Source organism: Bubalus bubalis, chromosome 3 (genome assembly GCF_019923935.1).
Source record: "Bubalus bubalis isolate 160015118507 breed Murrah chromosome 3, NDDB_SH_1, whole genome shotgun sequence".
Taxonomy (NCBI): domain Eukaryota; kingdom Metazoa; phylum Chordata; class Mammalia; order Artiodactyla; family Bovidae; genus Bubalus; species Bubalus bubalis.
The window spans coordinates 263,205-277,651 of NC_059159.1; the positions used below are offsets into that span (position 1 = coordinate 263,205).

The following is a 14,447-nucleotide window of genomic DNA, read 5'->3' on the forward strand; positions in this document are numbered from 1 at the left end:
GCATTAAATAGGTATTAGTTTCATTCCCAGCAAGAGACATTGTCACTTTAATCTTTAAACACTCATTAGTACCTTCTGTGTGTAAGCTGCTGTATTTCACCTGGGATTGCTTTGTCATTTTCGAGGTCTAGCAAAAACACACTCATCATATTTGGATTTCCTGAGAAACATCTAAATTACAAATAAGTGTTGAAAATTTGTTCCTTTTTAGTTGTTTTGTTTATTATAATTTATTTTAAAAACAACATCATTTCTCCTTTTTTTTCCAACCTAAACTTTAAGATAGCTTTTGGTTTTCCTTGTGGCTCAGCAGGTAAAGAATCGGCCTGCAATGCAGGAGACTTGTGTTCGATCCCTGGATTGGGAAGATCCCCTGGAGAAGGGAAAGGCTACCCACTCCAGTATTCTGGCCTGGAGAATTCCATGGACTGTATAGTCTATGGGGTCGCAAAGAGTCAGACACGACTGAGAGACTTTCACTTTCACTTTGGCCAAAATCAATAAAAAGTTGATAAGGTAGAAATTTCCTAAACAAGTGCCCAGAGCATATGTCATTTATGGTGTCTTTTCCACAAATATTATTTTTTTTTTCCTTGTGTTGTTTAGTCACTAAGTCATGTGGTGTGTTTAGTCGGTAAGTCGTGTCTTACTCTGTGACCCTAGGGACTATAACCCGCCAGGCTCCTCCGTCCATGAGATTTCCTAGGCAGGAATACTGGAGTGAGTTGCCATGTCCTTCTCCAGGGGATCTTCTGACGCAGGAATCAAACCTGGGTCTCCTGCATTGACAGGAGGATCCTGTGCCACCGAGCCGCCGGGGAAGCCCGTTTCTTCATTGCTAGAAGACAAATAGTAGTGTCCTTTAGTTGAAAGTAACACTTAACTCAGGGTTCCCAGGTGACGCTAGTGGTAAAGAATCTGCCTGCCCATGCAGGAGACGCGAGAACCTGGGTCGGGAAGATCCCCTGGAGAAGGACATGGCACCCACTCCAGTATTGCCGCCTGGAGAATCCCATGGACAGAGGAGCCTGGTGGGCTATGGTCCATGGGGCCACACAGAGTCAGACATGACAAAGCACACACACACCACTTAGCTAAATGTTTAAAAACTAATTCAAAAATCACTAATATCCTGAAGCACACCTTCTAGTCTCACAGCACGTATATATGTGTATGTATTATGTGTATATGCATTTATTTTATTTTGTCTTATTTTACTTGTAGAGGAAGGTAGCAATTGCCAGTAGCAAATCAGAAGGAGAATTATCACCACTTGGGAAAGTTCTTTCTAAAGTTTGAGACTTATTTCTTGAGTTGAAGGAAACTGTATTATATTGGTTTGGAATTTAAAGGAGGTCATGATATGGCTGTGTTTCTCCACATGTGCAAGCATGAGAGCAAAGGTCATGTTTCTGACCTTTTTGAACTTTGGATTCCCATTTTGGCACTGATCACACTTCTGGCTCTTGGTGAACGCCTGACTGCTGAGCAAGGAGAGCATGAAAACAGATCCTGTGCGATCGAGGGGGTGACCAGTCTCAGTGTGGGGCCTGGTGCCTGACGGCGCCCACAGTGAGGGTGGGGCTCATCCCTCGACACTGGGTGTTCCAGTTCTATTCTCTTGTCCTGGTGACAAAGCATACTTTATCAAGCATTTTCTTTTCATAAACAGATGAAAATTAAAGATTAGGTAGAAAAATGTATTTTGAAAAAAAAAGTATTGGTTGCCAAATTAGTAAAATTCATAGTTTTAAAGAATAGTTTGTCTTATCTGGAGTATATGTGGTAAATCAGATTGACAGACATCTTTACTTTCATGGTTAGATAAGCATGTAGGCATTAGGTTAAACTGCCTCTAAAATATTATTTTGTATGTATTATTTAATTAAAAATATTCTAAACTGTAATTGTCATGAAAATGAGAGCATGGTTAAGTAAGAAGACTTGGTAAATAAAAATAGTTTTGAACAACCAATAAAATACTTACTTTGTGTATTAGGCAGTGCAAGATCCTTTTATATTGAAATGTTTGTTAAACTAATACTCTTAAAAGCAATTGTTTTCATTCACAAAATGACATTTAGACGAGAAAGGTGATAAATGTTCCAGAAAGCTGTTAAATGGCTTAAAACAATTTTAAACAATTTGTGAATTTTTTAAAGTTTTAAAATAGTAATATGAAATTAGCATACTGAGTCAATGAAATACTAAAACTAAACTTTCCAAGCCACAAATAGGTAATAAACATAGGGGAAAATGTCCATAAATATCAATAATCAAAGACATGCAGAGTAGAACTGTCAGATAATTATTTACTTATAAACTAGGCTAAAGATAAATAGTAACAGGAGTGTTGTGGTGCAGTAGGGACACGGGCAGATCTGTTGGCTGCGTATAATCGGGCAGAGCTTCCCCACAGGCTGATTTGGCCACGGTTAGCGTAGTTAGCATTGTGTGCCCCTGGTGGCTCAGCTGGTGGGAGAGAATCCACCTGCAATGCGGGACGCCTGAGTTTGATCCCTGGTTTGGAAAGATCCCCTGGGGACGGGAACAGCTACCCACTCCAGTATTCTGGGCTGGAGAATTCCATGGAATATACAGTCCCTGGGGTCACAAAGAGTCGGACACGACTGAGTGACTTTGACTTTCACTCTGATGGTTAGGGTATGTTTAGCTTTGTAAGAAACCAGCAAACTCCTGCACCAAGAATTCCTGTTGCTCCACGTTTCACCAGCATTTGGCAACGTCAGTGTCCCGATGTGGGCCGTTCTGATAACTGCTCAGTGGGGTCTCATTAGATGGGGCTTTTCTGGTGGCTCAGCTAGTAAAGCGTCTGCCTACGATGCAGGAGATCCGGGTTCGATCCAAGGGTTGGGAAGATCCCCTGGAGAAGGGAATGGCAACCCACTCCAGTATTCTGGCCTGGAGAATCCCATGGACTGTCATGAAGAGTCGGACACGACTGAGCCGCGTTCACACACACATGCACTCTATGGTACTTTTAGGGATTTATCTCAAGGAAACAGTCAGGAATATTTAGGAAACTTTATCTTCTATAACATTTGAAAAGTGAAAAATTGACTGCTATCCAGATTTCTTTAAATGAGAGGTTCCTTTAAAAAGTTACGAAATGTCTGCATTGTTTGACATCCTTAGGGAATGCACCAACAGGTTAAGCCTTAGCTCTGGTATTTGGAAATCTGAATGGCTTATTTTCTTCTTTGGCTTTTGTGTAGTTTCAAGTTATCCTCAATGAATATGCATTATGATTATCACTCAATATAATGGTTAAATTTTTAAAGGATTGGAAACAAAATCAGTGTTTAAAGCAAATTATGATGTAGTGGGGCCATGAAATGAGTTAGGAAGAGTGGAGTCAATATTAAAATCAGGCAGATTACAGGAAGTGTGAAGTGAAGTTTACCGTTCTTCTCTCACTTTATTCCATTTTTACTTACATATTACAAGAAAAGGTAGCATTTTTAAGAAACAGAATCTGATGCTACTGTTCTTCAGTTAATAATAGAAGCTATCTTAACCAGACGACTGGTTGAAGAGCTCATTTTTAAGAAAGAACATATTTGCTCCCATTTTCAGCCTATGAGTAGTTAATAAATATCAAAGTGTACAATTAAACAAATTAGTTTTTTGAAGCAGACCTTCAGACTTGACCTTCAGTTTTTAATATGTCTAGTTATTGCAGCTTACATAGTTAACTTTTTTCAAGTGTTTCTGAGATGGAGAAGTTTGGTTAGATATGTTGTGGTTTCAGGGTTCTGTGGCAGAAGCCGTCTGTCCCTGAGTTCCTGAGGTGAGAACCAGTAGAGACACGGAGTTAATGAGGTGCCTGGGCGTTGCTGGGCTTGCCCCTAAATCGGTGTTACTGTTTTCTGCTTCTAGCTCCACCCAAGACCATCAAAGCCCCCGAGGAACATCTGAAGCCTGAGAGCCTTGAGGGGTCCAGTTCCTTCAATTACAGCGTGCTGCAGCATCTCGGCCAGTTCCCCCCGCTCATGCCCAACAAGCAGATCGCCGAGTCGGCCAGCAGCAACAGCCCGCAGAGCTCCGGGGGCGGCAAGCCTGCCATGTCCTACGCCAGCGCCCTGCGGGCCCCTCCAAAGCCCAGGCCCCCGCCCGAGCAGGCCAAGAAGAGCAGCGACCCTCTGTCTCTGTTTCAAGAACTCAGCCTGGGCAGCTCAGCCGGCAGCAATGGCTTTTACTCCTATTTTAAATAATCACTTTTTTTCCTCCAGGGAGAATGTTCTAATTTCTGTATCAGTAGAACTAAGGTAGCCAGCCTTCACCTATAGCTGCACAGTTTCCTTTGTTTTCATGTTAAATATGTTCTCACTTAATTGCTTTGCTGCTAGACTTGCAACTAATTTTTTTTAAGTATATTCCATTATTTGCATTTTTGACGTGAGTCAGAATTTTGACAGCTTTTATGTGGAATAAAAAAATATTTTTAAATTTGTGTATTGTTATATATGTTTGCATCAAGCTAGCAGCTAAGAAGTTAATTGTGCAACTATTAAAAAAAAAAGAAAAAAAAGTTTGTCTAAAATGTATTTAAAGAGAAAAAAAATTGTAAGTAGCATTTACATTTATTCAATAATATTACCATATGCTGGGTTTCTGTACCAGAAATGGCCAGTTGATGTACAAATGTATGTTATTTTTGCTTAAATTCATTGAAAATTTTTTAAAATAAAGGGGCAGCATCTTCTGAATACTTTTAAGTTTCATCAGCTTTTTTTGGTGGCAAGATGCTGCCCTCTAAAACTTTTATAGTTTTAGTCTGTATGATGCGCTGTTGTCCTCTCCATCCACCGTAGGACAGAGTTAAAGGCATTCTTTGCAGGTGTATTTCCTATGCCACTGTTTTTTGTAACCTGAAAAAAACATGGGCATACTTAGTTATTTTTTGGACAAGCTACTCTTCAAGCTTGTTTTTAATGTTAATTTGATAGTGTGGTTTTTTTTAAACAAATCATGAAGCTGAAAAATTTTTAGGATTGTTGGTGCTTAGTAGACTTGATAACTATTTTAAAAATGCGTGAATTTAGTAAAATCTTTTTTTCCCCACTCTGCATGTGTAAATGTTTGTAATCTGGCTTCCCCCTCCAGTGGTTAAAGAACTGTGCCGCTTTACGGTTTCTTTTCCCTCCAGTAAAAATTTTGGTACCTTATTTGATGTTTACATTAAAATGTGACATTATACATGGCAAATTCAAATATTTTGCTAACTGTTTTGTTTGAGGAATATAATTAAAGAAGAAATATAATGTTTATCAGAGATGTATCAAAATTCATCAAAATCTGGGGCAAAAACTACCCTTGTTTTTCGTCTTTCGATTCTTCTGAAAGAACCCCACTGAACTTGTACAAAAATATAAAATTTAAACAGCTGTCCTAAATATTCTACAGTCTAGACATTGTTTTGAGTGAACTTTGGTAAAATCCAAAGAAAAGCGTTGACCCTCTTCAAACGTGTGGTCTTGTGACACTTTGGAAGCAAAGCATGTCCGCATTGTTTTCCTGACCTAGTCGTACTTTTCTATTTCAGAGGTGTCTTTAAACTACAATATAACCTTTTTTAAAAAATAAAATAATAGGATAAGGTTGGGAAACATTGCAAATCCTGAATGGATCCTGATGATCCGTTCAGAAATAGTTTTTTGGAAGACTCCTTTTGAGTAGGCCATCATATATTTGCAGCCCATTTGTAAAACAGTTGAAAAGCAGAAGGACAAAGGAAAGCTTGTACAGCAGGAGTCTGGCCGCAGCAGCGGTCCCCTGTAGCCATAGGAGCTCGGGAGAGGAGAGGGGAGGGCCTCTGGTTGGAGGTGGCCGAGCCGCACGACCGTCGGGGAAAGCCTCTTCTGTCCAGAGTGCGGCTGGCTTGTGTGTGGCCGCACCCCAGAGGCCTTGGTGCTGTGTGCAGTGGCAGGTGTAGACGTGTAGGCTGCACACGTGGCTACGGTTAGTACAAGTCACAGTTGGAAAATGAAGCCAGCAATTGAACAGCACCTCGGTTTCTGTGTACGATGTCAGATCACCACATTCAGCGGTGTTGGCTTTTACTCAACATAACTTTAGTCGTGATAAAAGAAGAAAAAATCTTGCTACATAGCTGCGTATTTCCAACTTGGTGACAAAACTCAAGATAGAGCCCAAATGAAAATGAGATCCCCTGACGTGAGGGTGTCTGTGAAAAGCAGCGTTCTTGTCAGTGAGGACCCTCCTCCCCCACAAATATCCAGGACTACGACACAGCTAGGTGAATGGTCGAAAGTTTGTTGGTGAAGACTGAACTGTCACCTCAGGGCTGTCAGTTAAGCCTGTGTCATAAAGGAATTGCCTAATGACCTGTTTTCCATACCTGAACCTTTAAAAAATACTAGTTTTAAAATTATTTAAATGTGCCCACCCCACCACCTTATATAAGTATGTTGATGATGGAAGCTTTGCCTAAGGAAGCTTGGGTCGTTGTGACTTCAATGTGCTAAGCAGTTATTTCTGAAAAACTAAAAATAATAGCTACTTCTTAGTCCTCTGCTGTGCTGAGCATGTCTGAGTGATCTTTATTTCTTTGTCGTTCCTGTAGCCAGTCAAGGAATCAACGTTCTTCCCATCCAGTACGCTCTTAGATTCACCTTCAAATGCGTACGCCAACCTCTAATAGGCTTAGTCCTCAGCTTTCCTTAATGCCGTATTTCCAGCTGTGCTTTGAGTATTATGTATGTGAATACCTTGTGAGAGTTTTGAGGAAGTCTTAACTGCAAGAATCATTGCAAGTTTCCATTGCAGTGAGTGAGGCGTGGCTTCTGAGTACCATTCCTGCTCCTGGATCTGACTTGGGCAGCATGAGCAGGCGCCCACGGATCAGACTGATGCAGCAGTTGATGGTCGGCCCCCTTGTCTGCAGGGGCCGTGGTCACAGAGTCAACCAAGTGCAGATCAGAGATACTAAAAAAGATTCCAGAATATTCCAGAAAGGAGAACTTGAATTTGCCATGCACTGGCAACCATTTACATAGCATTTATATTGTATCAGGTATTATAAGTAATCTAGAGAATGATTTAAAGTATATGGGAGGGTGTGTGAGTTACATGCAAATACCGTGTCATTTTATAGAAGAGACTTGAACTCCAGCCCCTGCAGATCCCAAGGGATGACCTTATTTCATATAAAGGTTCAACCTAAGTTCAGATGGAACTTCCTTATTTTTAAAGCTTGATGTTGCCTCTGGGATAATACCAAGTGTTACCAACTTCCTTTTCTTGCAATACAGATTTCTTCCAAGTGAAGTTAATTGTTCACATGCTGTCTTTCTGCTTCTTTGTTCTCTGTATCACTCTGAAGTTTCCTTTTCTTTTGCCAGAACTATTTTTTATTCATTTTACTTTTTAATTTCAGTGCTACTGAGATTTTTTTTTTTTTACATTAAACTTCTTTTGGATGATAGAATTTGTAGAGTTTTCATGCTAATTTTTTTTCCTGATCTAAAAATGAATTTCTATTAAGATTTGAAGAGCTTCATTCACTGTAACATGGATATTTCTGGTGTGTTTAAAGGGGGTTTTGGTTGCTATTTTGGCATTTTGGCTTGCGCTTTGCCAAATTGTTGTAGCAGAGCTTCGTTTTTGATTAACCAGCAGTTAATTATTGACCATTTAAACAACATAACCTTCATTTTCCTTTCCTCAGACAGGTAGGCTTTCTTTCTATCCGGGTCATTCTGTATGTGTGAAATAACAGACTGCCTTGTGTGGCTTTATTCATCAAAGATTCTAGAATAAGTTTGGGTTTGATGTAAACATCAATTGGTCTTTTCGGTTCAAAGAATTTCAGAATAAGTAAAATAAGCAGAATTCCCACTGAATAAGCATTACCTAATTAAACATAGCAGTCTCCAAGACCTATTTGTGAAAATAGTTTCTGTGTTTATGGAGGCATTGAAATTGCTGAGAAAGTTAACCGAATTTCCTAACTTGAAATAATGAATATATAGTGTTACCTTGCTCTCGTGTAGTCGATTTTACATGTTTCATATTTTCCATGTGTACACATCTGAGAGCAAAGCTATAAACATGTAAGAATTCATCTCTAGCCACCTTGACTAGAGAGAGCCACTTTGCCTAAGAGCCAGGGTGTGAAAACCAGCGTCAAGATAAATTTTAGATTTCAACTACTGTTATGAAGAAGATTAGATTTACTGAAATCACCATTTTAAGAAGAGACACCTGTTATCCTTAGACAGCATTTTTTCAAACTGGAGTTGTTTTCAAAAAGAGAACCCAGAAAAAGCCTATAAAAATACAAGATTAAAACTTTAAATATATTGAAAGATACAAATTGCTACCTTAAATGTTACTTAGGCTATCTGGTTTTTCTTCTAGCTCCACAAAGGTAGTAATTTGTCTTTTGTAAGATTTACCGGACGTGTTTCTTGCTAACCATCCCTTTAAAGTAGGAGAACCCTCAATTTCTAGCATGACCCTATGTGTTCCTAAATCTCAAAATAAATGTTTGAGTGGATCTGATGGTTTGCTCCACTCTTTGCCACCTGATCCACAACTATTAGGCACTTAGAAATAACGGATAACGTTCTAACTATGATTTCTTGTTCAGAATATCACTTAGTGCTGTCCGTCACATACTGTAAAGACATCAGGAAATAGTAAGCGGCATTTCAGCCTTCAAAGTACTCCTTGTATTAGGTTTCTCAAATTCTCCTACTTGAGGTTGGATGTTTATGTGCTGAGATTTCACTGTCAAGCTGCTAAATTCACACTTAACTACTTTCATACCTGTTTAATAAGCAATTTCAAGACCATTGTTACAAGGAATGAATCTTACTAACATTTTTATAAAACACATTCAAGAAATGGCATTGTTATTCCTTTAAATTAGAATATCAGATTAAACAATTACAAAAATTTTAATGTATTTAAATTTTTTGAAATGTTTGAAAATAATCTACTTTGGAATAAATGTTAAGGAAATAGTCACAGGAGTTTCTAAATTTCTTTGAAAGGAGGTACCTAACAGAAGAATCTAGACTTAGTAACGTGAACTTTGGTTAAATCCTAAACTCAGTTTTACAGTGTTAGTCTAAAGCTTCTAAAACTGGAGTGTTGAGAAAACCCAGAGACATTCATATACATATAGTTCCAGTAATGTATTAGACCAGACTTCATTTGCAATTTGTTCAACAGAGAGATTTTATTTTGATACGAATATTAAGCATAATGCATAGTAAGTTTTATATAATTCTATAAGTTTATTAAACAATATTATGGACTTTTCATTATATTCTTTGGGAGGCTTTTTAGCTGTTTCTACACCTCATCTGAGGTGTCTTTTGTATTTTATTTTGCATACTAGCATGTGACTGCCTGCCTTAGAACTATGTATAGGAGGGGAAACCAATATTAAATTTTTTTTGATTTTTTTGAAATAAATTTTGTCATTAGCTTCTTTTTTTTTTTTTTTTGATGTCTGAGCAGTGGAGGGGAAGGGGTGAATTCCATAGGTTTCCACACAGAATAGAAAGAGTATCTGTTTACACGTCTGTCCTGTCTGACTGAGTAGGACAGAGCAGTGGATCTCAGAGTTGAGCGCCTGCGTCAGAACTGTCCAGGAGCCTTGTCAGGTACAGGTTGCTGGACCCACTCCCGCCATCTCTGCCTCCAGGCTGGAGCCTGGTCATCTGCATTTCCAAAAAGATTCAGACAAGGCTCAGGCTGATGTCCAGGCAACACACCTTGAGAACCACTGGTCTAGAGAAAGTCCGAGGGTCTTTTTAATCATGCATGTATTTATTCAGTGTGCAAAACTGATCTCTTGAGACATTTTTATAATTCGGGACGTTCATGGAGAAAGACCTCTGGAGCCAAGAGCCCTCTGGGTAGGGCGGCCGCCTGTCCCCAGCAGCACTCACCCTCGAGGTCTGTGCTGCTCGTCCAAGTCAGGGTAGGAGTGCTGTCGTTTCTAGGGCGAGTTTGGTTTCCTGTGCACTGCAGCCTGGGCTTTTGTCTAGAAGCTGAGCATTTGTTTGGAGAGCTTAGAGTCAGTCTTGATGCTCCACACATAGAAGTGAGCATTGTGGTAGGAAGCCATCGGCCTGGCACGGGAATGCCCTTTGCGTTTATGGAGGCCCTAAGCATCGGAGGCCCCAGACTAAGACGGCAGTGACACTGAGCATGGAAAATGAGAGAGAATCCCCAAATGATGTCTTTGCGGTTTTCATGTTTTGGGGGATGAGAAAGGTGAGGGCAAAGGATTTGCTTTTCAAATTATGTGTTTCTCAGGTTAAACTTATTTTGGATTCTTTGCCAATAGGTGTTAGGGGAGCCTGCAGTATTGTTTAGGGAAGAAAATTGACAATTGTCTCTGATTTCTTTGCTACCTTTAAAAAAAAATTTATATATGTTTGCAAGAAACAGTCTAGAGGAATCTACCACCTACACAGCATGAGTTATTCATAAACTATAGGTCCACATGTATGAGCAAGTTATTTTTGAGAGAAACTGCCTATGATATAATAAACCTACAGGTCTATGGATATTTTAAAATGTGTGTGTTATTGTCGTTAATATTCCCCCTGGAGTGCAGCTTGAGAGGTATTGGTCTCTGCCTCTGGTTTTTTGTTTGGCTTTGAATTTACTGAGACTAGAAAGAGAGAAAAAATTATTTTTAAGGTAATAGATTATAGAATGACTTAGATGTAGACCATATGATAAGCAACCTAGAACACACAGCTTTGGAATTCTTAAAACACAGTACTTCCTCCTTGAAAGTCTTGATAATCTTGGGTGGGATTGTTTATATGTTCAGCACAGGTTACTGTATTCAGTTGCAGCTCATAGGGAGCTTCAGTTTATTTATCCTTTGCTTTGCACGATGCCTTGGATGCAGAGACCTCTCTCTGTTGTTCATTTGGTCCGGGGGCTCTGTCCAGGTTGAAGTCCTGACAGGTCAGCTACACCTGAGAATGTTTCTCAGCCCCCACAGAGGACGAGTCAGGTTTTCATGTATCCAGACCATGCCAGCTTCTCATAACCCGTGTGTATGACAAGTGCTGTATCCGCTTTCTGTGCCAGTCATCCAGTCTGATTCTTTGAAACCCATGAAGGTACTGGTTAAATGTGGTAGTTGTATCCTAGGTAAATAGGGTGAATAAAATACCTCTCCTCTAAATTATAAAGGTAATGGGTTTTGCATTTTATTGAAGGCTTCATTAGTGACACAGTGTTTTGTTTTTTTTTTAATGCTTCAAGAATACAGTTCTTATCTAAACTTGTTCAGCTAACTTCATACAGTCATTTAGCAAAGTCATACAGGGTCTTAGTTTGGCAAGCCTTCCAAAGGAAGGTTACATAAAACTGATTTGATCCGTTTCCATCTCTTCAAAAAGTACCAGCTGTACAGCCATCTATCTAATAATCATAATTTATGGCAAAATTATTATTTTTTTCTTTGTGGTTAATGATACCTCATCTGAGAATTCTAATGCCTAAAGAGTTTATCCTTAAAAGTAAAAATGACTTTGTACCATAAAATAACCCCAAAGCCACTCTCTAGGGTTTTTATTTCCTTCTCTTTTTTGTCATTTTCTTTTAAAACTTAGTTGTGGAATTACTTTGGCCACATTGGTTCCTTAGAACAAGGTTTCAGTTCAGAGTTCTACAATTCCTACATTGTGATCATTGTCTCAGTGAAATTCTTTTGTTTTAAAAGATTCATGGTAACACAAAATGTATTTTACTGCTACAACTAAAATGTATTTATAATAAAATGCCTTTTTAATAATTTGGAGATCTGTTTATTATCTGTGAAACACTGTCGTCTGCTTCCTTTCAAGATCAAAGGTCTGACAGAAGTTAAGCACAGTACTTTGATTTTATTCATGATATTAATCAGTAAAACCAGCTAAAGCAACTGAACTAAATATTAATTTGTAAAACTGGGACTCTAGTTTTCAGAAATTTACAACTTAAATCTCTAAACTTCAGCGGTAGTAAAGGCCTAAAGTCTTCAGTTGTTAGTTACCTGAAAGTTTAAAGATCATCAGCCCTTTTCAAATTAAAAAAGTAACCCAGATGGCTCAGTGGTAAAGAATCCTACTGCCAATGCAGGAGATGTAAGTTTGATCCCCTGGAGGAGGAAATGGCAACCCACTCCAGTGTTCTTGCCTGGAGAATCCCATGGACAGCGGAGCCCAGTAGGATGCAATCCAAAGAGTCGAAAGGAGATACGACTGAGCTGAGAGAGGAGACAATCATGAATTGCTCTTAACAAGTCCCTTATTAATGCTGGGCTTGTGCAACCCAGAATTTATTTCAGACATTGTAAACCTAGTTGACATCAACATCAACATATTAGGGGGTGTGCCAAGCATTAATCACACTCCCTCCCCTACCCTCCAAATGCTGGCTGGGCACAAAATTGTCCTGAGTCAGGGTCTCGTTTTCTTTGGGGGAATAATTCTTCGCATGTGCCATGATACGACTTCGAGAAGCATTAGCCAGTCACAGAGGCTTTGTGTGCCCTGGCGGTCTTATTTTAACCTCCCATTAATGTGGCACCATGACTCAAACTTGAGTATACTGTGCTTCGGGTTTGCAAGTGTGGGGAGATGGGACAGTCGGCCTTTCTTAAAGACAAGTTACAATTCTTAGCGCAGTGAATCATATTCAAGATGGGTATCCTGCTTTCTTTGAGTTGACCTGATCCGACATAAATCATTTCTGGGTTTTGCAAAGAAACACACTTCTTTACATATAAATCAAACGGCTGTAGAGAAAGCCCTTGGGGCTGCTATCTGCTCTAGAGGAGTAACCAAGACCAATTTTCACTGGGAAACATGCAAATAAGACTCTCCCAGGTGTTAATTCCTGTGTATTACTGGTGCTCTTTGAAGCACTTTTCTGAGAATGAAAGTAGAATGTGATTTCATCAAAACTGCAAGGCGGGGGATCATTCTGTATGGAGTGTGGGTTGAGCTGAAGAATGGAGAGTCAGCTTTGGGGGCAGCGCTGAAATGGAGCTTGGTTAAACTGGAACGCGCCGACGCTCCTGTGCCTTGGAGCTGAGGCAGGGTCTGTCGTGGGCTCTGGTGCCTGATGCACACAGCGGTGTTGTCCTAACAAACCACTTCCCACGAGGATGGAGACCTCTTGATCGCATGGCCTCAGTTCCAGTTCACCCTACCTGCAGACTGCAGCTGACCTACCTTTCTGAAGTGGATCTGATGGTGCCACTCTGACCGGGAAGCCCTCCATAGTTTCCTGTTGCACTTTCAACTTCTTAGTTGGACTCGAGAGTACTGCACACAGACCCCTAAGTCAGACTGCTTCCCCTTCCTTCCCTAGATGAACCCTCGCCCTTCCTTGCTTCTCAGCAAGGAGCACACCCTTCAGCACAAAGACACCCAGGCTTGCTCTGGGGAATGCTACTTATTACTCAGGATTCTGTAAATTCACCTCCCACACTCCCCAATTGGAATTAGCTCCCTTCTCCTCTAAGGGCCTTATATTTGCGTTACCACAATTTTTGTGTTCGAGTTGGGAGCTGGTGAGCTTCTGGGTGACAGATGGGTCCCGAGGCCCCAGACCTACAGCGTAGGCTCTGCACCTTCTACAGAGCACATCCTGAAATGCCGGCGGAAGCAGCTCAGAGGGGTGGATTCAGAGACAGGCGTAAGGACCCTCTCCCCTCCCCACGGATGCCCTTTGCCAGTGTGGTGCGGCCGGACGCCGGCTGCTGTTGGCAGCCATGGCCCGGGGCGCAGCCACATCCCCGTCCACTCCGCTCCGCTCCCCCAGCAATGACACAGCTTTAACAGTCACCAGTGTTTTGTGTCTTCCCAGGTGTCCCTGTTGGAACCCTCTATTTGACAGCTTCGCCATGGTTACGTCAACTTTGATGGATGCTGCCTACCTTAGCATCTCCCGGTATGTAGGCTTAAACCTACCACACAGACTTTTGGGAAAGTGATGACATTCCCCTTGGTCTGAAGCTCTGGTGGATTTTAAATCCACAGAGGGAGGTGACTAAATAGAATGGGAGCTACAGCTTGCTGAGTCTGTGGTGTTAGCCCACTCTTAGCTCATTAAAGCGGATGCTCTGTAAATTGATTTAAACCATTGTTTTGGGAGACCGTGGGGCTAATTCCTGGGAAGAGAGGACACTAGTGTGATGATGGGGTGAACCAGCCAAGGCTCTGGAAGGTGGGCTTGGCTGGCTGGTCATGTGACTTGCCCTCTGGGCTCCTCTGCAAATAAACCAGAGGAGAATGGGTTTGCTGTTTTGCCCACTAGTTGGACAGAAATGTAATCTGAGGCATCTCTGACAAGCCCTCTAGACATGAGCAGAAGCCACAGGGGAAGGGCCTGAAGTATGGGGTTAGGTGGCTTGTCCCTGGGCCTGCTCTTCAAAC

General features: G+C 40.8%; 1 protein-coding gene across 9 annotated transcripts in view; it reads left to right on the forward strand.

The window, feature by feature from the left end:
- The window catches only part of HELZ (helicase with zinc finger), a 151,135-nt gene extending 139,317 nt beyond the window's left edge, over positions 1-11,818 (forward strand). For all 9 annotated transcript variants that reach the window (XM_025279311.3, XM_025279314.3, XM_006046260.4 and 6 more), the window contains one exon: positions 3,901-11,818. In XM_025279311.3, the coding sequence (XP_025135096.3) occupies positions 3,901-4,235 (335 nt within the window). In that variant the 3' untranslated portion in view covers positions 4,236-11,818. The remainder of the gene's footprint in view (positions 1-3,900) is intronic.
- The last annotated feature ends 2,629 nt before the right edge of the window (positions 11,819-14,447 follow it).